General features: G+C 49.5%; 1 protein-coding gene across 4 annotated transcripts in view; it reads right to left on the bottom strand.

Moving 5' to 3' along the window:
- The window catches only part of CSMD2 (CUB and Sushi multiple domains 2), a 264,468-nt gene that overhangs the window by 21,339 nt on the left and 215,745 nt on the right, over nt 1–27,384 (bottom strand). For 3 of the 4 annotated variants that reach the window (XM_065041591.1, XM_065041590.1, XM_065041592.1), the window contains 14 exons: nt 27,067–27,255; nt 24,332–24,509; nt 22,632–22,777; nt 19,611–19,691; nt 18,880–18,993; nt 17,063–17,251; nt 16,301–16,447; nt 15,036–15,224; nt 9,593–9,778; nt 8,626–8,820; nt 6,912–7,085; nt 6,408–6,581; nt 3,332–3,505; nt 2,429–2,617 (listed from right to left, as the gene is read on the bottom strand). In XM_065041591.1, coding sequence (XP_064897663.1) covers nt 2,429–2,617; nt 3,332–3,505; nt 6,408–6,581; nt 6,912–7,085; nt 8,626–8,820; nt 9,593–9,778; nt 15,036–15,224; nt 16,301–16,447; nt 17,063–17,251; nt 18,880–18,993; nt 19,611–19,691; nt 22,632–22,777; nt 24,332–24,509; nt 27,067–27,255 — 2,325 coding nt within the window. Of the gene's footprint in view, nt 1–2,428; nt 2,618–3,331; nt 3,506–6,407; nt 6,582–6,911; nt 7,086–8,625; nt 8,821–9,592; nt 9,779–15,035; nt 15,225–16,300; nt 16,448–17,062; nt 17,252–18,879; nt 18,994–19,610; nt 19,692–22,631; nt 22,778–24,331; nt 24,510–27,066; nt 27,256–27,384 lie in introns of those variants that run through there. The other variant, XR_010468147.1, reaches the window with a different exon arrangement.

The raw sequence follows: 27,384 nt of genomic DNA, 5'->3' as shown, positions 1-27,384 counted from the left end.
TTCAATCACTGCCCATTATGCTTGTTTGAAGGCAGATGCAGCAGGTACACAGTAAGTACATAGGGTTTGAGGTCACTGAAAGGACTCTTGGCAGCTTAAACCCCCTCGTGTACCCCAGAGGCCACCAAATGCTCAGTGGTGCCAGTGTGGCACAGCCGACCTTGCACTGGTCTCCTTTTGGGGGGACACAAGCTCGTCCTGTAAAAGCTGCCAAGGGTTTGTGCATAAATGCCCAGTCTTGACACTACACGGGCATTTTGCAGGTTCCTTGGAAATCTCAGCCCTTCTTAAACACAAATATTTCCGTGCACGGCCTCACCCGCCAGGCCCTGCGACACGGAGCTGCGATCGATGCCGTGTCACACTGGAGCACATTATCCCGGCAGATTCTGAGTGCTGCTCCCTCGACCGTTGCTGGTAAGAAACCACCGCTAACAATAATTAATAGGTTTACTTTAGCTTAGCAATCAGAGCTAAGACAAGGCGGCTGTTGACAAATACTCTGACAGGTCTGAGGGCTATCAGACAGGTTTGGATGGGGATGCTCAGCGTAAAGATGGTGCACCACTCGGTTTCTGAAGGAAAGCGTCCGTAACGGATTACTTCTCTCCCCCTGCTAGAGTCTAAAAATACCAATACTGGTATTAGGTAGAAAACATGATGTATGCTTCAATAAAAAGGAGAGCACGCGTATGTTTGGGCATGTGGGCGTTGAAATATTCTGGTGCAGAGCTGTGACTAAAACCAAGGACGCTTTGCAAGGAAATGGGTTTGATAGCTAACGCTTAAACTCACACTGTAACTAACAATTTAATAACAGATACTCCAGCAGCCTCAGCTAAGCTTAAAACCGGTGGCGGTATTGAGGTTTTTAAAGGATTTACGTGCACAGTGTGAAGACTGTTTCTTCTGATGCGTTGGGCTCTGCTCCCGTGTACTTTACTTATTGGACTCGCTCTCCCACCCCTCAAAGGGGATCAACTCCGGTTTATTCTCTTCTCAGAAAACAGCCAGGAGACATTTGCAAGCAAAGCTTCTTTGGGATCAACCCTCTTAATTTATGTTTTAGGAAGCACCTAGTAGTTTTAGGTGCCCAGTTATATAAGAGGTATGGGTTGCAGCACCGAGCACATCTTCAGAAAACAAAGATGTGCAAGAATCTCTTACTATTCTTTTCTTTAAACTATTAAGCCCACAAATGCAGACAATCAGTTGTCAAACTGGCCTGCATTTCCAAGTTTTGGGAATGCCCCCACATCCTCCAAGTCAATGGATGCTCAACATTTTAAGGAAGGACATCCCTTGTACTGAGCTGGAAAGCTGTGGGCTGAGGGAGCCCGAGAGGCTCCCAGGTTTAAGAGGTACCAACCCTCCCGGAGCCCCTGTGGCAACATGCGATTATCACTTCTCAAATCCCCATGGCCTGTGCAGGGTGCTGCCAATGTGACAAGGTGGCATGCTGCTAACAAAAGGAAAGTGTGCCAAAGTCTACTGCGTATGACCCGGTGTTGAAGGATAACACAAGAGAAAAAAGATATAATCATGGCTTTGGAACAGCTAAGCTGATGTGAACTCAAGGAGCTCCGTGTCTGACTGTTTGGGTGATCTGTTATGCCAAGGATTGAGCTGGCAGCTGCTTTAGTCTCCAACGGCACGTTCTGGCTGTGCTGGGGTTGCTCTGCTCCTGCCTCTGCTCCCCGGGCAGCCCTACGACAACTCCAACACACCCTGGACTTTGGTTTTCCCAGTCTAAGACAGGGACACCACTGGTGACATCTTTCACACAACACAGGGGCATCTCCTGGACTCAGTATTGCTCATTACCATGAGTATTTCATATCTTTCTGCGCTAAACACTCCTCAAGCTGAACCACCAGCCACAACCTCCCAGTTCTCTCTGCAAACCACAATGGCAAAGGGAGAGGATGCTGTAAAAAAGGGTCAGGAAGCAACCCCCCCGTCAGCACCTGTGCTGCAGCAGAATAAAGGCTCCATTTATTTATTTCCCTGTTGCAGTCATTTCTCTCCCCCAAAGCCGTGGGGATGAGTGGGTGTAGGAAACCCAGGGGTGCTAAACACGCTGTGTCTGCAGTCAGGCTAATTGCATGCTCCTTGTTACAAAGATCTGTGTTGCAGAAGTTGTGCTGCCCTTCTCCACCTGCCAGGCTTCTGCTGGAGCTGCACAGACCCAGTAAAACCCCGCGGGCGCCGCTTTCCCCTGCACAGGGAAACCACCCCTACACCCAACAGGATTTCTCTCCTCAGAGCACATATTTTCCTTCTGAGGACAGTGAAACTGATGGAATGACTCCCATGGATTAACAAAAGGCTTTGCATCCCCATTTTTAATGTCACCACTCCGCTAAGCGACAGAGAAGCACATGGGATGGAGACCTGTGTTGGATGGGTATTATTCTGAAGAACTTACAAAGACACTGTGGGAGGGCACGGTCCCAAGTGCCATCCCCCTGACAGGTAAGGACATGTGTACCCAATAAGTAATATCCATGGCTGCACTGATACGACACAGTTGTTCCAAAGCTGAATCTGTGAGGACCACTCGGCTGCACTTGTCGGATGCTGTTTTCCAGGTGCCCGGGGTCAGTACAGTTTACAACTGCAAACAAACAACAACAAAAAAAAATACAAAACAAAGGGTGTAACAAAGAACAAAGGATTCCCCAAAAATGAGTGGGGAAAAGGGGAAAAATTGCAAATCACATATTTCACTATTAAAGATATATTGTTTTTGCACTGCCATGCAAGGGTCAGCAGCAAAGCCTTCCTCTCGGGCCCCAAACCGGGACTTACATCAGCCAGTTGAGAATAAACTGATTTATTGACCAACACAGTATCAACAGAGATACTGGAATTAAGGGAATACAGAGGGAGGGAGTGCAGGGAGGGGAAGGAATTTGATAAGCGAATTTGAGTGCTAATACAATGGAAGCAGCCGAGATGGAGAAAGGGCTCTGCATATCAACTACAGCATTCACTTTGAGCAAACTGGTCTAGGGTCACCAGGATGACCCTCTACTAAGGATGTGGCCTGAGATTTTCTCATGTCCTCCCCGCTTATAACACGTATTTCAACGTCTTGGAGGGTGCAGGGTTGGCAGTGTCCATTAACAGCTTTGAGTGAAGCCCAAGGGAAAATCAAGTTTGTTGCACTAGCTTTACACAGCCCTCGGTGTTCTGACACCGCTCAGAGGAACCGCAAGATTTGGCTTACGCAAATTCATGACAGCGTCAAGCTGGATTTTAGGAACCAGAGTAACCAACAGGTTAAACACAGGTAATTTTCTCGGAGCGGGGCGGGCGCAGGACTCACCGCGGCAGACGGGCAGGGTGCTGCTCCACTGCCCGTTGGCCAAGCACTGGGACTGGGACGCCCCTTCCAGGCGGTACCCGGTGCTGCACGTGAACTTGGCCACGTCGTTCAGGTTGAACTGGGTCCCTTGGGTCAGGCCGTTGGCGGGGTTGCCGGGGTGGCCGCACGTGATGGCTGCAATTAGAAATCACAGATGTTACCTTCTATTCAACTGGGAAAAGACAGAATATCTGTTGGAAGGAGGATCATAAAAATACCCCCCACACCAACCCTGAAACCCACAGCAACATCAAAGACTTGTAGCCAGCACTGTTGAAATACTGAATCACATTGCGAGCATGGTACCTTTGTTCATTTTACTGGCATCAGAAATTCTCTGAACCTCTCCCCAAGCAGCTGAGTGCCAGCATCCTACCGACTTACGCTGTAAATCCCTGGAGCTCCTCTTCAAAAATCCCAGCTATTGCTATTAATCTATTGCCTTACATTACCCTGGGCATCACACAGTCATGAAACCTGATGTTTTCCTCCCTCTCCCTGGTGTAAGTCAGATCTATGCTCACTGCAGTATAAAGTTACACCTGGAGGGACAGTTAAAAGAGAGGAAAAATATCAGAAAAATCAGGTTTCTAGCATATGGCCTAGAAAGCTTAAATCTTCCTGCTTTAAGTTTGAAAAACTTCAGGGGAAAATCTTTATTTCTACATCAGCAAAATGAGGATTTTTTGGTGTAGTTCTCACTCCTAGGGCTGATGTTTGGTTTGGCCAGCGCTGAGGTAAAGGGCTAAAGGATAAATACTGCTATTCCATGTGCTTTTGTGGCTCCCAGCACAGGCGGGTGATGCGGGGAGGATACAGCGAAGCCTGGAGACCTTTGCCTTGAGCAGAGCAGCCAGTTCCACGGCACCAAAGAAACGTCAGGATGTGCCATACAGAGATTTTTGGCTGCTTTAGGAACGCGACACCTCCCGACAGCTGAGGACAACGCAATATTGATTATTGTCACGCTGAAACAGGGTAATGGTCCATCAGTAAAGTCCAGCAGCTCCGCTGTATGGCTGCCAGAGCCAGAAGGGAAGATGAAACTCCCACAAAAGATCCATAACACGTTTGACTGCCAGGGCTGGACCAGACCATAGGGATGGGAATTTATTCCTTATGCAAGCTGGTGACAGGTACAGGGCTAAAAAATACGAAGCACGATCGCCTTTCAGTGCTGCGGGAAGCAGATGTCACATTCTCCGAGGTACTTCTGAATATGATTATACATGTTTTGAAGCAGATGATGGATTCTGTCCCAGAAAAAAAAAGGCTCCCTGCAGTTGGCATGGATCAAAAAGACCCGTTAACACAGAGGAAGCAACTATAGCAGGTTTAAAGAGGAAATATCAGGACAATAGGAAATTATAACGTGCTAACGCACGCAGCGCCCTGAGATTCTTCAGAAGCAATAAAGCCTCAAGGCACCTCGTTTCAGAGCCCAACAGTGCTCTGCTTTAACGACACCAAATTTATGGTATCCATAAGGCCTAATGTCGTGTAATAACTTCAAGGCCAACTTGTGCACATGAGACACCTTTACAGATCTCTGCACAAGAGCTCGGTGAGCTTGCGGGTGCCAGAGGCACAAAGCAGAGCCAAAGGCACCGGGTGGGAACCAGCCCTGCACTGGTTCTGTCAGCACAGACACAGACCGGCCATGTTCATCTGCTTTGTTCTAACGGGTTTTGGTCCCTCCTGAAACAAGATGATCCAGGAAAATGATGTTTGGAAAACCCTGTGTTTCCATAAATCTGCCTGTCGGCAGGAGGACCTCTATCAATATGATTTCCTGGTCCAAGGTTAGTATGTATACACTTGGCAGGTAAAAGTGAATTAGAACCTTTTCAACAGAGCATCCTCAGGCACCAGAGTAATTCAAACACCCCTACAGAACCCACAGATTTCCCAATAATTCTTTTCCTAAAAAGCTCATGCAGAATCCCAGACATCCTCCAAGTTTTGGAGTCACTGCTAACCTTAACAACTTAAGTCTGTTTCTTATTTTTAGGCTGGAATCTGCATATTCATTGATATCTTGCTGTTATTATTGTGCCTCAGCATAAAGCTCTAAACCGAACAGGAGAGATGATAAGTGAACAACTGGAAAATCGTGACATGAAATACACAGATCGCACTGACCACTGATAAGAAAACGCTTAAACTTTTAGCACCTTAGAGGTTCTGCAGACTTACTTAATTAGCTTATTTACTGGAAAGATAAATGAGCAGGTTGTACAAGGTGACTTGTAAATGCGGATCAGAGGTGGAGTGACACTGACTTTGCTTTGGCACAGAGCTCAATGGGGCTCAATGATGGTGACAACCGTGCTGTGCCTGGAGGGCTACGTCTGCCTTTAGCCTCCCCCCACGGATCAAGGGGGAAGATGATGGAGTGGAGCATCTCCCGTGTGAGGAAAGGCTGAGGGAGCTGGGGCTCTGGAGCTGGACAAGAGGAGACTGAGGGGGGACTCATTCATGTTTACAGATATCTAAAGGGGGAGTGTCAGGAGGAAGGAGCCAGGCTCTTCTGGTGACAACCAGTGACAGGACAAGGGGCAATGGGTGCAAACTGGAACACAGGAGGTTCCACTTAAATTTGAGAAGAAACTTCTTCTCAGTGAGGGTGGCAGAGCCTGGCCCAGGCTGCCCAGGGAGGTTGTGGAGTCTCCTTCTGTGCAGACATTCCAACCCGCCTGGACACCTTCCTGTGTAACCTCATCTGGGTGTTCCTGCTCCATGGGGGGATTGCACTGCATGAGCTTTCCAGGTCCCTTCCAACTCCTGACATTCTGGGGTTCTGTGAAGGGGGATCTCCTCAGAAACCACCCCTTCAATTCAGTGTATGAAAAACACAGAAGAAAAGTGGAATTTAAAAAACAGAGGGAAGCAGCAGAGCAGCCAGAACTGCAGCGTGGCCGTTCCTGCAAAGGAACTGCGCGCACCCTGGGTGTGCAAACCCTGCGTGACGGTCTCTACATGTGCTCCTGTCCTCTGACCGTCGCCAGGGCTAAAGGAATCTGACAGCAGTACTTACGCACACAGACAGGCGTCTTCCCGGACCAGCGGTGGTCCTGCTGGCAGATCCGCACCGACATGCCGATGAGGCGGAAGCCGGGGCTGCACTGGTACACCACGCTGCCGCGGTAGTTGTAGTTCTCCCCGTTGATCTGCCCGTTGACAATGGGGCTGGGGACGCCGCAGTGTCCGGCTGCGGGAGGGACACGGGAGAGTCACCGCGAGCATCGCACGGCACCCCGGCTCTCCGGGTGGATCTCAACTCGAGCCTCTGCAGTTGTAAATTTATAAAGCCAAAGCAGCAGTAAAAACAACATATCATTTTTAAAGCCCTTCTCTGCAATCTCCAAACACCTCACATCCACTGAGCAGCAAGGAATCAACGTCTGCTTTTTTATATCTATTTAAAACCCTATGGCTTCAGCGGCGCCGAGTCCTCGCTTGGGTTCTGTCTTGATTCAGTACCTAAAACACACGTTCCCCCCCAAAACGCAACCAGGACTCTTTCCCCACGAACACCTACCCAGACACCGCACTTCGGCCCCGCTCCAGAGCCCGTTGGCCATGCACTCGCGCACCCTGGAGCCCACCAGCGTGTAACCAGTGTTGCAGGAGAAGATGGCAGTGGCCCCGTAGCTGGTCAGCGTGCCGATCTTGTTCCCGTTTGGTGGAGTCGGCAGGTCTCCGCAGGAGATAACTGAAGAGATCCCAAAGCACGGTGAGTGAGAAGAGGCAGAAGATGTGGTTTTATAAAGAAATGCACTCAGTGGTGCTCACCCCTGCAAGTTATTATTGAAGAAACTGTTGGCCCTGAGGGTGGTGAGAGCCTGGCCCAGGCTGCCCAGAGAGGTGGTAGATGAACCATCCCTGGAGACATCCCAGGCCAGGCTGGACGGGGCTCTGAGCAACCTGAGCTGGTGAAGATGTCCCTGCTCATGGCAGGGGGGCACTGGGGGAGCTGGGAAGGTCCCTTCAACCCAAACTATTCCATGATCCCAATCAAAAACAAGTAGGAAAGATTATTAAATAGCCAATAACAACGACTCAGAGTCATGTTATGTGAGGTGACAAATATAAGTGCTATTAATATTAATGCTACAGGATGCGAGGGAAGCACTAAAGAGAAGAATGGTTAAGAAGAAACTATAGAAGTTTTTCACACAGCCAAGTTTTTAACATGGGAATATTCCTATTATGAAACCACTGCAAGATACAGCCAGGAAGCCTGACTTCCAGAAAAGCCACAAGATTTCCAATTACAAAGTGACACCCAGCTGCTTCTCACCCAGCAGCTCCCACGACAGTGTTGAGGGGGGGTCAGAGCCCAGAGGACCCCCAGCCCAAAGCCGGGTTTGCATGGGGCAGCTGGACCCTGCCCAGGAGCCCGTCACAGCTCCCAGCCACAAACTCCAGCTCTTTATTTGATCTGCTTTACAGATCTGCAAACCCTCTGGAGCTTCTGCACTCAGCGAGAAATGAAGAGCCTCACGCTGGGTGCTTCTGCCCTCAGTACACTGCCAAGATCTTGTCATTTGAATTTAGGTGGCAATAACGCTGAAGAAATAAAATGAGGTCAGGCTCGTGCTCCTGGATCTGGCTGAAGAGCCAGCAGGGGTAAAACTACAGCTGTCACCGGAGCTGGCAGTTGCACCTCTAGAAACAAAGGCAGGCAGGAGGGAAGGGAAAGCTGCCATTCCAAAGGAGAAATTCTTCTGTCTCTGCACTTAGAGAAAAAAAACCCTCCACATTTGACAAAAGAAAAGCTCCAAAGCGCGGCAGTCAGAACTGAGCTGCTTGTTTGCCAAGAGTGTTTCTGATTTACAGGTGACACTGTTACCTTCGTAAACTTGGCATTTGCATAAAACTGGAAGAGGTTAGGTTTTCAATCAGAATTTTTTCTTTTCTTTCTTAAAAGCAAACTTCACAGCATTTGGTGCCAGTGACAGCTGAGCTGCTGGGGCCCGACAGCAACGGACGAGCTGATGCGCTCGAGTTGTCGCAGAACTGCTTATATTAAAGCAAGAATCAGATCAACAGATGACCCTTCCCTGCGTCCAAACTCAATTCTACCGGAGCAGTTCTGCAGCCGCGCTCTCGGACGCTGCCAAGAGCGACCAGGGCTGTGGTGTGTTTGCACACCAGAACTTGTACACCTATCAAAGGGAAACAGCAACCCCATGCCCTGCAAGACACCCATGAAACCGGCCTGTACAGCTCCCGAGCTTTGCTGCTCTTACTTTTACAGGTGGGCATGGGCTCGCCGATGCTCCACGTGCCATTGGCCTGGCACCTGATGACCCGCTGGCCCGTGTAGTAGTACCCGGGGTCGCAGATGAGCATGAGCTGGGCGTTGTAGTGGTACTGGATCTCATAGGTCAGCCGCCACCGGCCGTGTTCAACCGCGATGCTGTTGATATCGGGGCAGGTGACAGCTAAAACACAGGTGTGGCGAGGCAGGGAAAAGAAAAGGGATAAAAAGACACGAATAGGTGCTTAATTAGTGCATGTCATTTCATCGAGCGTGCTGGCTTTTTAACAAAAGAGCCATTAGCATCTCTGTTTTGCAGGTGGGAAGCCAAGACACCATGAGAGGGGACATCAAGTTATGCAGGTTTATAGAATAGAATAATAGAAACATTTCAGTTGGAAGAGACCCTCAGGATCATTGAGTCCAACCATAACCCAACTCTAGCACTAACCCATGTCCCTAAGAACCTTGTCTAAACGCCTTTTAAAACCCTCCAGGGATGGTGACTCCACTGCTGCCCTGGGCAGCCTGTTCCAATGCCAAACAGCCCTTTCCAGGAAGAATTCTTTATTAATATCCAACCTCACCCTCCCCTGGTGCAACTTGAGGCCGTTTCCTCTGCTCCTGGCGCTTGTTCCTGGGGAGCAGAGCCCGACCCCCCTGGCTCCAAGCTCCTTTCAGGCAGTTCAGAGATCAGAAGGTCTCCCCTCAGCTCCTGTTCTCCAGCTGAACCCCCCAGGTCCCTCAGCTGATCCCATCACACTTGTGCTCCAGCCCCTCACCAGCTTCATCACCCTCCTCTGCACTCTCTCTAGTATACACTATATATATATACACACATACACCATTATAAACCTGGTGTCCTAAAAACTGCACTGGTGAGGCAAAGCTGTCCGTGCCAGAGCTGGAAGCCACTACTGAAGGGATGCCCAAAATCCCCGGCAGCAGAGACTCACCCGTGCACTGGGGGGGCTGGTTGCCGTTGCTCCACTGCCCGTCGCGCAGGCACTCGGCGCTGGGCTGCTCCCCGCGCTGCAGCTGGAAGCCCTGGTTGCACTGGTACACGGCTCTGGTCCCCACCGTGTACTCCTTGCCAAAGACGACCCCGTTCTTCGGGGCTCTGGGAACCCCACAGGAGAGAGCTGGGAAATAACACGGCTGAGAAATCAGTCATTTCCATGGATTTGTGGTGAGCTGAAAGCCCAGATCCCAAGCTCTCCTGCTTACAAAAGCCCCAGTCCCTGTTGAAGCCCAGAAGCTGCAACGAGTGCCCACTTGTACAGGGCATCACATTTTAAACTCCTGTCTATCGGTGCGGTAACAGCAAAGCCAACGCTGCACACCGGTTTACAATAAAAGAGACTCTGGCTCGTACTTTCTACAGTATCTGTAGCACGAAATGCGTCAACACAGTATTCAAAAGTTTTCACACAGAGATAAGGGATTAGATAGCAATAGCGTTTTGTATTTACATCCCACAGCAGCAACAACCTGGAACCCCTTTCCACCAGCGCTTCTGCATTACATAAGGCAGCAAATTGTATAATTATGTCGTGGCAGAAGGAAGGCTAAATTTAGCGTTATGGCTGAGAAGGTAAGTGGGGGGGAAATTCAGGGAATAAACGGATGAAGAAGCACAATGGCAAATGGCTGCTCAGGATGGCAGCACTTGGGGAAGATGCTCCGCGCCGGTCCTGCTGGGATCCTCAGTTCTGTGGCCAAATAGGGCAGGGACGGGACAGGCAGGTCACAGAAACACGAGCTGCGGCCACACACAGACAGACCAGAATCACCTTCATTTATGCGGCACGAGTTTCACAAGATGTGACAAGCCCTGTTACCCCTTTCTCTACCGCTGGCAAAAACAGTGTCGGGGAGTCTCACTCAAATCTGCTTTTTTTCCCCCTCTATCAGCATTCAGAAGAGCTGGGAAACCAAGGGCAGAGCTGCCTCCAAAGCCACCCTGTGGGTTTATATCGCTCCGAGCCATGGCTCTGGGGGATGCCCATCTTGCTAGGCTGGAGATGTATGTAAATACACATGCACAGCCCACCCGGGACAATGACAAGCGGGATGAGCAGTCTGGGACCCGTAACACTGCCACTGCGATCCCACCAGCACGGAGCTGAGCCCAGCCTGCTACACCAAGCGCTGTTTGGAGGCCACCACCTCACCCAAACCATTTAAAATCCATTCTTTCCTGAGTAGCCTGAGCTGCTCCCGCTCAGCTCATGCACAAACTGGAGGTTGAGCCACATGCAGGTGCTTCAACACACATTCACCTTTCTGTTATTCCCCCCGCACAGAAATGACGGCTGGAAATTCAGCAGCCTTAGAAGAGTCACCTTCTGGTGACACAGATCCCACTGAGCACTGAAAAGTAGAGACCAAACTTACTGTGTGCAGCCCCAGCACAACCTCCGGAGCTTTCTACCACTCCAGGTCTGAGATGCTTTTATCCCATGACCGCTCTGTGAGTCGTCTGGAGCCCCAGCCTGGAGCACAATCACACAGCGCCCTGCAGACACTGGTACTGCTAATAGGTGTGAGTAATTCAGCGGGCTCGTATTAGCACGAGCAGGCATATCCCCGGTTGAAATGATAATCACACGTATGTCACTTCATCGAGCTAAGGAGCCTGGCGAAGCTCTCCACAAGGCTGGGTGTCTAGACAAGCAGCCGCGCTGAATACCAATTTCATTCTGAGGCAGAAGAAGAGGGGACCTGGAGAGTCCTGCAGTTCCACCCGCAGTTCTCTCATTATTACTTTCTGATGGTGCATCCAACTGATGAGGCTGGTGAGAAAGCTGACCCCCCACCCCAGCAAAGCCTTCTCCATCCTCTCTTTAGTTCTCTTCGGCAGCCTGAGGCTTCGCCAAAACGCATCACCTTATTTGCCACCGGGAAACTGAGGCACAGGGAGGGACGCGAGGAGTGAGGAGAGCCCAGGGCCAGCTCTGTTCGGGTCAGTGAGGCTGAGCTGCCACTTGCCTTCGTTTCCCTGCCCAAGGGGAGGATGACTTGCAGCTGCCCAGTCCTGTCAGCAAGCTCCTCCTGCCTCTCAAGGGGTTGGTTTGATCATTAGAGTCTTTCCATTGCATAATCCCTGCCTTGCTACAAAAGCCAGCAACAATACAGTGCTTCTGGGCCAGATGCGGGTAAGTAAGAAGTCCATTAAGCCACCAAAAATAATAAATATGTCACTCTCTTCACCCACTGACAGGCTACAACATGAAGAAGGATGGGACAAGGAGAGCCAGTTTGGGCTGTGACCTTCCCAGCACCGAGTGGGCTCTGGTGCTCTGCACCCACACAGGATCCTGCCTTCCCTGCGCATCCCGCACCCCTGAGCAGAATGCGGTATCTGTGAGGTTTTATTTACAGCGCATTGCGTGACACAGAGAAGTTTGATTTTTGGGGTGGCAATAAACTTGCCATCTGCTCCAAAGAGCATTCCTGAGGCTCAAATTGTGGGCACTGCACCAGAAACAGAGGGGATGAAAGACAGCTGATGTTCCACGGGAAAGCAAACTGGAGTTCACCCAGGAGAGACCCAGGGAGAGCGTGGTCAAGGGAAAAAGCAGCACTCATGGGGTTCAGAGGCACAAAAACTCCTGCAGGAAGAGGATGTGCTAGGAAAATGGACAGAGGCTATGAAAGCAAATCTGCAGCTGGGATTCCAAAAACAAAGCAGCTTAAAAATAGGCAGCCGAGACAGAAAAAGGCATATATCAGATCAGCTCGTGTTCTCCCCCATTGTGCCAACGCAAGATTGTTCCCTGCAGAATATTCTCTGCCGCTTCCATAAATGTCAGCTAGGACGGAGCACGTAGGAAAGATTACTCAGAAGGGATTGGGAAGGGGCAGAGCATTATGTGCTGGCAGAAGGGAGCTGCGGGAAATGCCATTTGTTAAGCAGACCATGTGTTTAGGGGCACCCCAGTTCCCCCCTCCTGCCACAACCCGTTGTGTGAGCAATTCCTGCCGCGTTACGGAGTGAGTTCCCAAACCTCTGCCATGCAGCCCTTGGCCACCAGAAAGGATGAGAAACTGAGTACGGCCCAAAGTAAAAGGTTGCCAGTTGGCTTTGAGAGCAATGTTTTAAAAAAACCCAAAGGCTGTTCGATTTTCTGTAGCTGAAGCAGAGAAGCGGAGCCAGCGCTGGCTCTGGGCTGCTCGGTGCCAGGGGGGGGAGCTGCTCCACCATGAATCCTCCTCCCGTTCCCACCTCCTGCATCCAGCTCCAGGCACCACGGGCCAGCGCGAGGATTCCTGATGTACACGCAGGGAAACAGAGAGAGGAGGTGACTTTCCCAAAGGGGTTATTTGAACCTGAGGATGTAATGCGAGCAGCGAGTTCTCGCTGGACAGGCAGGCTCTTCAGAGGGACACCCAGCACCAGGATCCTGACCAAGCTAACGGACGGTCCTTCCCTGGTGATCCGGGAACTGGTGCTAAGGGACTCTTTTCTACTCTGAATTGCTGCTGTAAGGTGTCGCCTCATCCGAACCCATCCTCTCCCAGTCCTCCCTGCTTAAAATCCACTCCCCACACACCATGACATGTCGTGGGAGTAAGGACAGATTTTGGAGCTGAATGTGAGGCTTGGATGACATTCCAGCACACCAGGGCAGTAAAGACTTAGCAGCATGCACACCTATTCTTGATTACATGATTTTCATTAAAAAAACGCAGCACATCAGAGAAATCCCTTACTCTGGGCTAAGGAATGGGAGGCGCAGTTGCCATGACAGCCCCTGGCGCTGCCGCTCTCGCTGCCGGCTCAGCCGCTCGCTCCAGCACTCGGCGTTTGTGTTACCACCGAGACCAAATCACCATCTGAGCTTGTGCCCGGTCTCCCAGCTCCCTTTTGCCAATGGGACTGGGTGGCAGGGTCTTGGTTTACTGCTTTCCACTCAGCTTTAAATAAATATCACTTTGAGAGGGCTCCGAAGGGGTGTACGCACCCAGAGCACAAACCCACCCTTTGGAGGCAGCACTGCTCGCACCCCTGGGCCCCTTCCAAAGAGACTGAGTGATTCAGGAGCACAGAAAGGAATTTTTCAAGGCTCTTTGGTCTCTCTCATGCTAAATAATCCTGCTTTTCCGTATGGTTTGGACTGGACAACAATGCAGCCGCTGCAATGAGGTTTTGCTTGTGCTGTCTCTGCTCTCTGGCTGGTTTCCAGGGAAGTCAATGCAATATTAATCCCCACTGCTCAGTCCCCTTGGAACACGGCTGAATGTTCAAAGACACTGAAAGGCTTCATCAGAATAAAGATGGGTATTTTATCAACACAAAGGAGCAGGGATGATTGGCGGACTGAGAAAAAGGTGCAATCAGGAAGTGAATATAGCGAGGGAGACAAAATAGCGCAGAAGTGAAGCTCCCTGGGGCACCCTGCCCCGTGCTCCCGTCCACCTGCAACGAGCCCCGTGCTGGTATGGCACGTCATCAAGATTACAGTTAATGAGGAGAACATGTGGAAAGAACAACTACATGCCTAAATCTTATATGAAGCCAAGAGAAACTGGGCACCATGTGAATCCTAAAAATTTCCTCATCCCTCACTGACACACGCAGACCCAAGACAGCACCTCCAGAAATACCAAAGGAAATTCCAGTCGCTAAAACCCAGCAGGACTCGGGCTCTTGCTCAGCCTTGCTAGATTCTTCCAGGCAAGAGCTTCTCCATCTTTAACCAAGGTTTGGCTGTGTCTTCACTGAGAGCTCAAACGCTTCTACACCGGTAGTCACCCTCCATCCCAAACACAGAATCCCAGACTGTCAGGGGCTGAAGGGACCTGGTAAGCTCATCCAGTGCAATCTCCCCATGGAGCAGGAACACCCAGATGAGGTTACACAGGAAGGTGTCCAGGCGGGTTGGAATGTCTGCACAGAAGGAGACTCCACAACCCCCTGGGCAGCCTGGGCCAGGCTCTGACACCCTCACCGCAAACAAGTTTCTTCTCAAATTTAAGTGGAACCTCCTGTGTTCCAGTTTGCACCCATTACCCCTTGTCCTATCACTGGTTGTCACCAGAAGAGCCTGGCTCCATCCTCCTGACACTCCCCCTTTCCATATTGATCCCCAGGAATGAGTCCCCCCTCAGTCTCCTCTTGTCCAGCTCCAGCGCCCCATCTCCCTCAGCCTTTCCTCACACGGGAGATGCTCCACTCCCTTCAGCATCCTCGTGGCTCTAAACGCTCCTCAACAATCATCCCCTTTCCTCCTCGCTCATCTCTCCCTAAGACTTCACACGCAAGAGGAGCATCCCTGCAGCTCCCAGCCTGTTCTCAACAGGGAACTGGGGGACTCATAAGAGCCTTTTATTTTCATCGCCTTTTCCTCAGCCCTTGCTAGGACTCCTGGCAGCGCCACATTTGGCGGCTCTCACCTTGGCACAGCGGGATGGCGTTGTCCCAGTGGAAGTAGCCCTGGGGGTGCTGGGTGCAGGTGCTGGTGCTGTGTCCCACCAGGCGGTAGCCGGTGTCGCAGCCGAAGCGCACGGTGCTGCCGGGATGCGAACCCGTCTGGCTGAGGAGCAGCCCGTGGGCTGGCGGCTGCGGGAGGCTGCAGTACGGGGCTGGGGAGAAGGGCAGAACAGCACAAATCAGGCGCTGGATGGGCCCACATCAAAACAAACCCCTTCCCGCTCTCAGGAATTACACCGTGCTCACCATACCCTGCGGCTGGACAAAACACAGAGAACTCGTGATGGATAAATACAAAGTCAAAGGGGGAAAGAGCGCACGGCTACTACCCGAGTTTCACTCGGCTCTAGAAATAAAGACTAATTTCTGATATTTAAATATTACTTAATTCATTTATTGAGTAAAGTCATTATTTATTTATGACGTACTGGCAAGCTCTCAACCCAGTTTTATAACTTCCATTAGTTAATATTTGCTAAGTTTCAAAAGGCAGTAATGAATTTTAAGGAATTCTGAGCAAACACTGGGTATCCAGCAGCGTTTTTGTGCTGAATGAGTGACCGAGACTTCTGGTCCTGCTCCTGCAGGAGCAGCGGCTGAACCCCCAAGCAGGAGCACCATGTGCTTTGAACAGTTCATTGCAAACGCTCTAATACCATCAATCACATGAAAATCGTGCCTCATGCAGCAAGCAGCTCCTCACACAAGTTCTTATGTTTTGTGATGTTCATCTTCAAATATCTCAAAACGGCCTTATAGCAAGGACACAGGAATTCAGTAACCCAGCAATCTTTACTGCCCATTGCATGGGATGGGTTTCACGCAACCACAGTCACGTTGTCTATGGTTACAGGGTATCTCAAAAACACTGATCCAATTTGAAATCACTATGTCTGCAACCATGAACTATCAACTATCATCTCAATGTTGTCCACACAGCAGGTGGAGAGAACACAGAGCATTTACAAAAACGTTACTAAAACTTGCTAAGTCATTAAACTGTTTGCAGATTTTTGTGTAATTGTAACATACTGGCTCCACACCTTTTTGAAACACCCTGTATCAGCCAAAGCTTCATGGTTTCTGCTGGAAGTAACCCTGGTTCCCAGCCTAACCAGTGCAGAATAAGCCCGGCTTTGTGCCCCTCTGCAGTAATTCCGCAGGGATCCCAAGCCCAGGAGATGGCCCTGGTGTCGGCAGAGACATCTCGTCTCTGCCGTGCGCTTACCCGAGTAGCGGATCTTGAATCCTTTTCTGTTGTAGGCGTGATCAGAGGACCAGCGGAGATAGACGCTGTTCCCGCTGCTTGTGACGGTCAGCGGGGCCGAGTAGTTCCCGCTCAGCGACAGGAGCAGCGGGCTCTGCCCAGAGGGACCTGCAGGACGGAGGGAAGGGGACGAGTCAGGGCCGGCATGCACAGATGGTTATTCTGCAGAAGGAACAGGCCTTGGTGGAACTGCAGCTCCTGGGAAACCAAGGGCAGACAAAGCCCAGCTGGTGGCAGCCAGACCAGGGTTTTGCTCCAGGCAGCAATGCCTTCAGCTCTGGTCCTGCTGGGAAACCACAGGAGCATCCGCACAGTGCTTAGATTCTGGGTTACAAAGCCACATCATTGTGAATACTGACAGATCCCCTCTCAGTTCGTGAGAACTCATGGACCTAAATCTCCGATCTGCATGGGCTTCAAAGACGAGAAGCCCCAACTTCCCAGCTCGTCCTTTCCCAGCAGCCTCTGCTACCATCTTTCCCAGGAGCTTGCTAACTTGGAAAAATACTTTAGAGTCATCCAAAAATCAAATCATTGATATTTTCTTATCCAGAGAATCAATGAGTCTTAGGAGGAGCTTTCCTTAAGTCCAGCAGAAGGTTTTAGGTGCGGTGGTGGAAAGCTCTACCCAAAGAGCTCTGGGAACAGAGATTAACAACTAATGAAGCTGTTTCTCTCCTTTCCCCTCAGTTGCTACACAAGTCAAACCGGTGAATCTCTTACCGTCAAAGATTTCAAACTCATCGTACTGCTTCTCGCTCAGGAAGTACTCGATGGTGAGGGAGATGTTGTACCCCGGCTCCACCTTCACCACCCAGGAACAGGTCTGGAAGTGCGGGTAGGTCCCCAGGAAGCTCTGGCTGAGGATGACTCCGGTGGAGTCCGTCATCACCTGGTTCATCGGGCAGTGCACTGCAGGGAACACAACCACAAACCAATCGTCTCATTTCGCAGAGGAAGGAAGGAAGGAAACACAAAATACTATGGCCAAGAGGGCCTGTCTTGATGAGCCACATCAAGATAAAGCCCAACTCCAACCCGCATCCATGCACTGCACACCTCGACCCTCCAAACGAAGCACGTTGTGGTTCCACAAACCCCAGCAAGGGCCACATTTAAAGGAAGGGACAAAAAGCAACAACACAAGCAGATAATTTCACCCGTCTTTGCACTATTTCATGTCTCTTTCAAAACGAACGGTGCTGCAATCAAGCGACTATTGTCAAGTTATAAAAACTCCCTGGGAGTCCCTGGAAACTTTATTTCCTGGGTTAGAACAAGGTGTGGAACTACAGGCTTATCCCAGGTCTCCCAAGGAGTTGTTAACTAGGACACATAAGAACTCCACTTCCTTTCTCTAATCAGTACAGCCCATTCAGCTTCTGAAAATATTACATCCAGCTAAAAGGGCTAAATAAAAGGGCCAGCAAAAACACCCCAGAAGAGGAGGCAAACACACAAAGCGGGCAAAACGCGTGAAAAGAAAAGGATCTTTTTTCATCCATAATTGTCACTAAAACCCAGTGCAAACACTGTACTTGTATTAATAGAAAACAGCCAGAACTATCCAGAAAGAACAGTGTATTCTTTCCAAATCCTTAATCCCATCAGTGATTTTTTGACCTCTATAAATTGGTGGCCAGATGTAATTTAAGCAGTCCCTTTACCCCCAGGCTAACAACCATCAGTAAATAATTGAATGACCTCCCTTCCTCTCCTTCAGTCCGTGCTGTTGCAGGGAGAATAAAGCTATAGAAAAAATATCCCATTATATGGTAAAAATGTTCAGATAGGAGGGAATGAAGGAGATGAAATAATCACGGCTGGAGCGAACAAAAGTACCAGCAGGAATCCAGAGGATAAATAAGGTAACATGGCAGCACGGAAACATCTCCGGGATCCCTCCTGAGCAGCAGCAAGGTGTACAACGCTGTGTGCTCGGGGCTCTCATTTTTCTCCCATGTTCTACATTCTATGGCGCTAATAGAGAAGCTGTTGTGGCAAGATGAGCTCGCCGGAGGAGCTCACTCCGCAGCCTGCTCCTCCCTTGGCTCTTCATGTATCACCAGCAAACTGTCAGCGCTTAATTCCTCCCCACTGCCAGGGCGAGGACACTTGGGTGACTGTTCTAATGACTTTGCGAGTGCAGACACACGGTGTCTGTGCAGGAAAGTATGAGCTTAAAGTGCATTCCTGAAGTGGGGCTTGGGGTATAATCCAGCGGCACCCAACGCAAGGGAAGGTGTCGGGATCCAGTGGGGGTGGAGGAACTTTCCCCATCATTTATCAGAGCGTGGCTGCAGTAAGTTGCCCAGCAAATCTCGCACCGTTATTTGCTTGAGCCCAGACAAGGTGCGTGTCCCTGGGTTGGGAAAAACGCCTTTCCCTGTGCCACCCTGCTCACAAGGTCCTGACAGGTGGTTTTGCTCTACTGAGACCCTGGAGATGTGAGAATTAACCCCAGAGATGCGGTATGTACAAGGAAACCTCCGCAGTTGCTCCCTCCCTTAGCAAGGACCCCCATCTCATCCCGGCTTTACCTTCGCACGTGGGCGGAGGCCCTTCAAACTGCAGGTGAGTGCCCAGTTTGCAGGTCAGGATTTCATTTCCAATCAGGGTAAAGCCAGGGAGGCATCGGTACCTCACTACGTCACCTACAGACAGAAACAGAAAACATCTGGAGGTGAGAGAAGGATCAATTTGTTATGGCTGAACCGCAGCTGGGGATGAGGTACCAGGGGCTGCACTTGATCATGGCTCTGCCATCGAGCTCTGGCATGACCATGCAGAAATAAAAGGCACAGATGCAGAATAAAAGAGGGAGGAAGGCACGTGGGAGTCTCAGTTGGGACAAACTGCTGCTGGCACACCGCTGAGACTATTATGTGTACAAGCTATTTCAGGTGGAGACTTCAGTCAAAGAGAGCAGACAGTGAGAAAAGCTGCTTAAAAAAATCACAGCTACTGCACTGGTTGCAGACACAGTTATAATGGGGATGTAACCATGAACGACAGCAAAAACCACAAAAAGCACAGTCGATCTGGGTGAAAGGTTCTCAAAAACAGAATAATGGCCTCTAAAGCTTTCACACAATACTTTGTTTGAAACACCCGAAAACTGTTTTTGTGGCAAAGATGTCTAAATATTTCCGAACAAGCTCGGGGCTCCCACAAAAGCCAAACCACTTCCCCCGCACTATGAGAGAGGAAAAGCCTCAGGACAAGCGGATCGGTTTGAGTCCCTGGGTGTTGAGCAGGGACAGGATACTACCTATGTTAAACTCTTCGTTCTCGGTGACGATCTCTGCGTTGGGAACGATGGTGGGAGGCTGACAGCGGAAGAGCTGGTAGGCTGGAAGAGCAGAGGAAGAGCAGATGTTACGCTCTCTCCACAGGGAGAAGGAATCAGCAACAACACAACCAGCCCTTTCCCCTCCAAACCCCTCAGAGGTGCCTCCAGGGCTTTAGGACCCAAAGCAGCTTCCTCCAGTTTCTTATACCCAACAGGACACAGATTATTGTCAGTCTGTGGAGCTGCAGGTGCCCAGACAGTTTAATCCTTTTGGATGAAGAATGACGGACGACTTTTAAATTAGAATTTATTCATTAATTTCTTCTACAAATAATTCCAGGAGTACTAATGTTTTCAACTGCAAATCCTATATGTAGCTTGCATTTTACACAATAACCCACACAAGGTTGATCTTGGTGCAAAACAGCGCAGACCTCGTACTCATTACCCAATTAGGCATTTTTTCAGAGGTTCTATGTGGCTAAATGGGAAGAAGAAACCCAGCTGAGGAGCAGAAACAATTCCTTATGGCTCACACACCTGACCAAATATATCGCAAATAGCAAATTCTCCAGCAAAACTAAAGATGAACTAACACCGAGCAAAACAATCGCACCGCTTACAAGCACGTGGGTGCGTGAGGCTCCTGCACCGTGTGCTGCTGCAAATAAACATGAGAGCTGTGAGCACGGTTACATTGAAAATACGGTACTGGGAACTAAATGAATATTAATGAAAAGACATTTTCTGCTATTTGCTCAGCACTTCTCTGCATCTTTGCTTCCCCTGCACCTGATCCTGGACAAGCATAACTTCCTCTGAAATTTTTATCAGCCCTTTAATTTAAGATACTGGAGTTCAAGCTGCCACTAAATGTTAATTCTTCGTAAATCCACGATGTTGAGCTCTTCGCGCCATGACAAGGCTGGTGGTCCTGGCAGCAACCTTCATCAGGTTTGCATGTGAAGAAGTAGATGCCCCATCGTCTTACCCCCTAACCTGGGGAAGGGCAATACCTACCCAAAAATACCCTCTGCTACACAGCACAGTGCCATCCCAGGAGGAACACACTTATTTGCAACCTTTTAAACAGATGTTTGACAGTGGGGGAAGAAGGAAAGGAGACCATAGCAAAAATTTAAATTAAATGCTATTTTAAAAGTGCTTGACAGCATCAATTGAAGTGGAAAGAAAACGCAACATTTTGAGTATATATCTCCTCTCCTTAATGGGCCATATATCAATACAAAGGGGTGACACAGCATCGGTTCAGCTCCTTTCAGCAGCAAATCCATCTGTCCTCAGCAGGACAAACCAGAGTCCCGTCCTTGAAACCACACTGGGACCCCCGTGAGTTACGGCGCCATCAAACCCTTTCCCATTGCGCTCACACATCAGTTCGCGCTGGCACCTGAACTAACCCATTTAATAAGAGGTGCAATGTCATCATTTTTCAAGGGATGCTATTGAATGTTTGAGCTCTGTGAATCGTTCTTTTGTCTCCCTTCCTCCACCCTAAGGAAACGTTTCTTTGTAGGCATTTAAAAGGGCAACGGTTCTCTGACACGGTTCTGATCATCACCATATGGGAAAAAAAGACAATGTGAAGCTGAAGGAGGATGTCTCCTATGTCCTAGATCTGCCAGCATGCAGCTGCAGAAATGACAATATACATTGCTGCAGATCGCGAGGAAATTGCCTTTCCTGCGGTTACCCCCCAAAGGGCGATGCTGAAGATTTAACTGACTGCATCACCTAAGCCTGGTGTGCAAACTTTTCCCCTCCTCAGGCTTTAACTGAAGTCCCATGTATTAATAGCAAGTGAGCAATAAGCCAGTAAATGACACTTCAATAAAAAGCCAAGCGGAGTGCCCGGGTGGTTCACAGCTATAAATGCCTCTGCTCTGTGCCCATCCCCATCAGCACCAACCCAGACCTCCGGTCACGTCTTTACACCCCAAATAAACCGCAAGCTAAAGAAACCTCAGTATAAAGTGCTATTGAGATTAGAGAACAGCAACATATGCTGATGGGCTCTAACCATAGTGATGATAGTATCTAATTCATATTACAAAAGCAAGCATTTGCTGAACTGCAGCAGTGCTTACATACTGCTCATTTCTGAGCCAAACTGCCTAGACCATAATTTTTTGCATAACTGTTATATACACACCATTGTCTGGTAATATAAATCTTACAGTGTTTTGCAGCAATAAACCAATTCCCTCCGAAGCCTAGCAAACATTCTTTAAATTCAGCCTATCTGTGTAATACTTGCCTTTCGGAACTGAACACAAACCAAGACATTCCGCACAGATTCGTCGTGCAATTCATGTAAGACCGTGCTGACGCTGTTGCCAGCAAATAACCGAAACAAGAGGAGATGTCTCCATTTGCACTTTCCAAAATCCCAGTGTTACCGCAGGAACTTGGTGGCTAATCCAATTTAAAGCTGGGCTCTTGTTTAGTGGTGGAAAGTAAATGCTCTCATTTCAATGTAACACCCAACAGCGCTCATACCAAAGAATCCCCACGTAATTCAGGGATTTACAGGAACTGGAACACAGTTGCCATTTAAAACAGGCCCCCAAGATGACCCAGTTGGTTTGGCATAGCGTTGGAAAGACAATATCGCATCCAGCCAACGCTGCAGAGAAGAAGAATTTTAGGGAAACTAAGCGGAACCATCCATAATGGGATCTGCCACAGAGAGGATGATATTTACAGGCGTCACCTTGAGAGGCGTAGGGTTGCTTCTAGTTTGCAGGCACTTGAATTATCAATGTTACAGATGGATTTCCACGTCTGCCCAGAGTGTGTGACCACCTGCCAGCACTCACTGTGTAAGAAACCTTCAATCTCACACCTAAAAACTGGGCTAAACCTAAAAACTTCAGCTAAAAGTCTATTTATTCACATCGTCTCCTCCCTACAACAAGCCACAACTGATCCGTGCCCCTCTGCATCCCACGGGTATAAAGCTCAGCAAGCAATACAGACCGTAGAAATAAATGGCAAAAATCCCTCCGTTGGCTGCATCGCTGTGGAATTTCATCAGGACCTGGTTGGAGGAGCTCTGGGCTGATTTCTTAGCAGAGTTGCCGGTGAACACACCAAGCTGCGGGGCTGTTTGCTGGGGACCGTCCCTAAAATCATACACCAGGAATACAAGAAAAGAGCATTATTATATGTTTTTAATCCTAGGCAACAACCGAGCTCCTATGCTGCACACACAGGAACTCCTCCATGCTGCTCCTTTCCTACCCTCTCTTTTCTACATGTATATTATTAATACACTCTCAGCAGGTCCCTGGGCAGCCGACCTGGACCCCCAGTCCCCTCCACACCCCATTATAACCAGTATAATCTCTCCTGGCAGCAGCCAATTACAAATGTGAACTTCACCTTTAACCTCAGAACTTGAAGAATTACGGCCAGTTTTCCAAAGGAGTTTCACTCCCTGTTGTGCAGCAGATATTTTGGAGGTCTCGTATCAATTGAGTGGTACAAGCTCGAGAATGTGGCCACGCGCTCTTTAGCCAGCACAGCTATATGTGCTCCCTTGGCTGATTTCACTTGCTAATGTGCCATTTCTCTTCTTTTCTCCAAATAGGACAGGAAGAGCGGTGCAGAAATCAGTGCCGCTTCATTAACTGCAGCAGAATTGAACCCATTTACATTAGGGGTCACCGTTCCCCATTGCTATTTAAAAGCAGCTGGGGGTCACAGTGGCTCCTCACACCATCCCGGCATCGCCTTTGTGGCCTGGGAGATCAGCTTGGGCTGCATCGCTCTGATTGCAAAAGAAATGCCAAAAGGCAGCACTAGTAAATGTAAATGATTTACCAATGGCTCTTTCATTCAGCCGCTAGCCATACACAGGTAGCTGTAGATAAAAGCTCAAAAAAAATAAGCCCCATAAAGTATCTGTCCGAGAAATCAGAAGCAAAAGGCAATTCCTATTATGTGAGTTCAAACAAGATTCACTTTGACAAAATTCAGCTGGAGATAAAGACCCTGTTTACCATTCATAAAGTCTCCTCTGTAAAGCCCCTCAGGCTTCCCAGAGACGATTCCTGATTCTGTTCAGGAGCATTCTGGAGATGAAGAACAGGCTTGGGGGGGTCCCGCTCTGCACCCCTGCTCATGGTCACTGTGGCAAAGCAGTGGGACAGGCACTGCCAATCCCAGCACTGCGGGGCTCTGATGGGCTTCGCGTTTAACTGCTGACGAGCACAGAAATTAACAGCGACAAAGACCAAGAAGGTCTTACAGGTGCTACTGTACGGGCAAGGGTGACACTGCTCCTGGGAGCTGCACAGCGCCGAGGCAAAGCACCCCAAAAATCTAACGACTTCTCTGCTCTAGAACCACAGGATGATGTTTCCATCAGTTGACACAAGCAGCCAACTCACCCACTGATCATTCCCTCCACTCACCTTGCAATTCTAACCTATATCTTTCAGAAATGTAACAGTAACACCTTGTCCATTTTGCTAGTCCCCTGCATGGTCTTTAACCTAAAAGCCCTATCATGCACCTGGAGTTTAAAAAAATTCCAAATCCTCACGCCGGTGTCCCCAGAGGACACACAGCACCACGATGGTGGCAGTGGGTGCTCTATTTCTCAGCCAGAGCATCTTTCTGAGCCGGAGCCTCGGGAGCAGCTCCAGCCCATCCTCACCCTGTGCGGTACCCACCAGACGGTGATGAAGTCGTTGTAGGGCTCCGTCTGCAGCAGAGTGAAGTTGAGGTGGATTCCGTAGCCCACCGGCACCGTGAGGAGCCAAGTGCAGTCCTGGGAATTGGGGTACTGGTTGGGGAAGCCCGGAGAATAAACGGTACCGTTTTGGGTGGTGACGTTCCCCCCACAAGGCACTGCAGGTAATCAAACAGAAACACAAACCTAATGAAGAAGCATCCCTCAAAACAATAACTTAGAGATCCTCGATTTGCCATTTTCCTCCCCCCTTTATTTTTAATGAAAATATAGCAATTCTGGAGGATCCAGCCCCAAAACCTTGGCCTACTTTGCCTCGAGTAATTCCTATCTGTCACAACTACATCTAACATTTTCAACTTCATTCCATCACAATAAATTTATCAGGCGCTTCAGAGCTGAAAGGAGCCTGTTGGGGTGTTTTGTACAGATGTGATAGCCAGGTGTGCAAATAAACTCTGTCTTATGCCCTAGTAAGAGTCTTTGGGCTACACCAGCTGTCTGCACCCATGCATGGAAAACACAGCTCCTGATGAGATCCCACCAGTGGGCAAATCTATCTGCTTGTTCATCCAGCATGGCCTGGACCAGAACCACCGAGCAGCTGGCTTTTCACAGAGCACATCCGAGCAGGGGGGAAATGATGATTTGTATGACAGCAGCATCCAATTCATTAATCAAGACGACAGTTCTATTGTATGAGGTGTCTTCCAGGTCCAAATGAACTTGCAAAATAAAGAGAGGCGATTAGGAACAGGCAGGGCAAAAAACAGGGTGATGCAGGAGGGTGACAGCAGGTCTCTGGGTCTGGAAGTCCCATGTATGAGCATCAGTTTCTGGACCTCCCTGGCATGGAAGCTCAGTGGAAATGGTAAAACATCTGGAGTGTGTTTCCAGCAACAACTGCAGGCAGGGGGTAAGTGCAGACAGTGTCATCTGCCCGAGAAGCCACAGAGCTGTATTAACCCAGTCCTTGGCTTAGGCGGACACTTTGTCCCTCCCAACACCACTGATTAATGCAGGCTCGGTGCTGAACACTCTCTTTTGACCAGGAGTAGCTGCCACCCTGGCGTGACTTGAGGCAGACGTGAGGTTAGAGCCAGGCTCCCCGGATTCCCTGTCTGCTTCTGCTCCGCTTTCTGGGTCTGTCACGCTGAGAAAAGCCTGTGTATTTATGGAACCCCATACACTCATTTTTCTGAAACAAACACCCAAGGAACCTTGAGGGCTGAGCTCCTCTCTGGCCTGCGAAGCAGCAGGCAGTTTGCTGATCACTGGAATAACTCCCCGGAGTGGTGCTGGAAACCTCAGCTTCTGTGCATTTATTTCAGAATTACAGCTTGTCTTTTAATTAAAAGGGCTTTCAGCTGTGACCCGCGTGGGAAAGGTGAGGCGGTTAGCCTAAGGCAGCGAGTCCTCATTGCCTGCTGCTATGCAAAAAAAGACCATTTAAGGAAACAACTAGAAAGTTCTACATTGACTTTAACAGCACTAACAGCCAACCAGATGTGCGCACAGAGAAATGAAGCAAACGGTCCAAAACGTACCTAACCCCTCACCCTTCTCTGCTCGCAGAAGTGCTGCAGAGCAAGAAAGCTACTTAAAAAACACAATAAAGGAGGAAGAGTTGGATGGTTGTAGCTGGTAGAGCGATGCCTGAGGTAGATAAGGGTATAACCTGTTACCCCAGCTGCACATGGGGCAGTTTCTCAGCTAATGCACATCTTGGTTGCATCACTGGGTCAGCGGAAGAGCAGCTGAGGATTTAGTTGTTTATGCTTTGTGTGCTCTGGGGTTCAAGGGCTTAGGACTTAAGAGGAAAAATATCACCTCTCCCTCCCTTTTCCCCAGCACACAGCTCCTGCAGAGCAAGCGCTGTAAGGAGGATGAAACGAAGGTCAGTGCTCCTGGGAAACGCGGTGGGAAATGTTCAATAAGCAGTCTTGAACTTCTCTAGGGTTCATGTGAAAACCTTCTAACTTAAACCACACAAAACTCAGTCCATTGACCCAAAGAATGAAAGGGTGAAACAGCCCTACTGGGGTTTGAAAAGAGAATTTGGACATTTGAGCTTTGCTGCCTAGGATGTAGATCCGGCCCTGCAGATCCACCTGCAGGCTCCTCTTGGCACACATGGTCTTCAACAAGCAGACCACACACGGTTACTGAAGAATTCCCATCTGGGTCATTTTGGAGACGCCATCACTGCCACAGTAACATGACCAGAGAGGGACACAATCCTCCCACGCTACGAGCCCCCAGAGCTGCAAGGGTCTTCCACCAGGACTGTTTTTATTTACTAACACAAACCTGAACATTGCTGAAGAAATAAAGCAAAGAAGAGCATGATCACAATCATCCTGGAGCGCTCCACTGTGAAAGCTCAGCTCCCGTTGGCATCAGCAGCGAGCGACAGCTCGAGACTGTCCTCACCCAGCGCCGGAGACTCCTCAAGAGATGCACCTCGGTTCTGAACTGCTCAAAGTGTTCATTTTGACTGGGCTGCAGTATGTTAAACATCGACTCATGGAGAACACGCTTCAGGGGCTGAGGCTTTATTCTAAGTGCACACTCCCCGCCTGTCTCCAGCGATGCTTTTGTTTCCACAGAAACTTTCAGCCGAATTAAAGAACAATGATTTGAAAGAGGCGAGGAATAGAGAGCTGAAGCCTTTTCTCTCCCCCAAAATGCCCCCGGCGTGTCCCAAAGCCGTACCTTCACACCTGGGCAGCGGGTGGTCCCAGTTCCTGTTGGTGCCGTGCTGGCAGGTCAGGACGGGGTGGCCGATCAGCTGGTAGCCGGGCAGACACTCAAACGAGATGGACTGGCCAACGTTGTAACCGGCTCCTCTTACAACGCCGTTAGCAAAAGGCTCAGGGTCAGGACATTCCTGCAGCTCGTAGGCTGAAAAAGAAAATAAATAAGGAGCAATGTTTCATACTTTTCTCACAAAAGCAAGAACAGTGCACCCACCGTGCTGCTTGGCTGCTTCCTCCTCATACAATGACTTAATTGAAGGAGATAAACTTTAAC

The sequence above is a fragment of the Columba livia genome, chromosome 26 (assembly GCF_036013475.1).
Source record: "Columba livia isolate bColLiv1 breed racing homer chromosome 26, bColLiv1.pat.W.v2, whole genome shotgun sequence".
Classification (NCBI taxonomy): domain Eukaryota; kingdom Metazoa; phylum Chordata; class Aves; order Columbiformes; family Columbidae; genus Columba; species Columba livia.
Note: the sequence above shows the minus strand (reverse complement) of the source record. Positions and strands in the feature narration are given on the sequence as shown.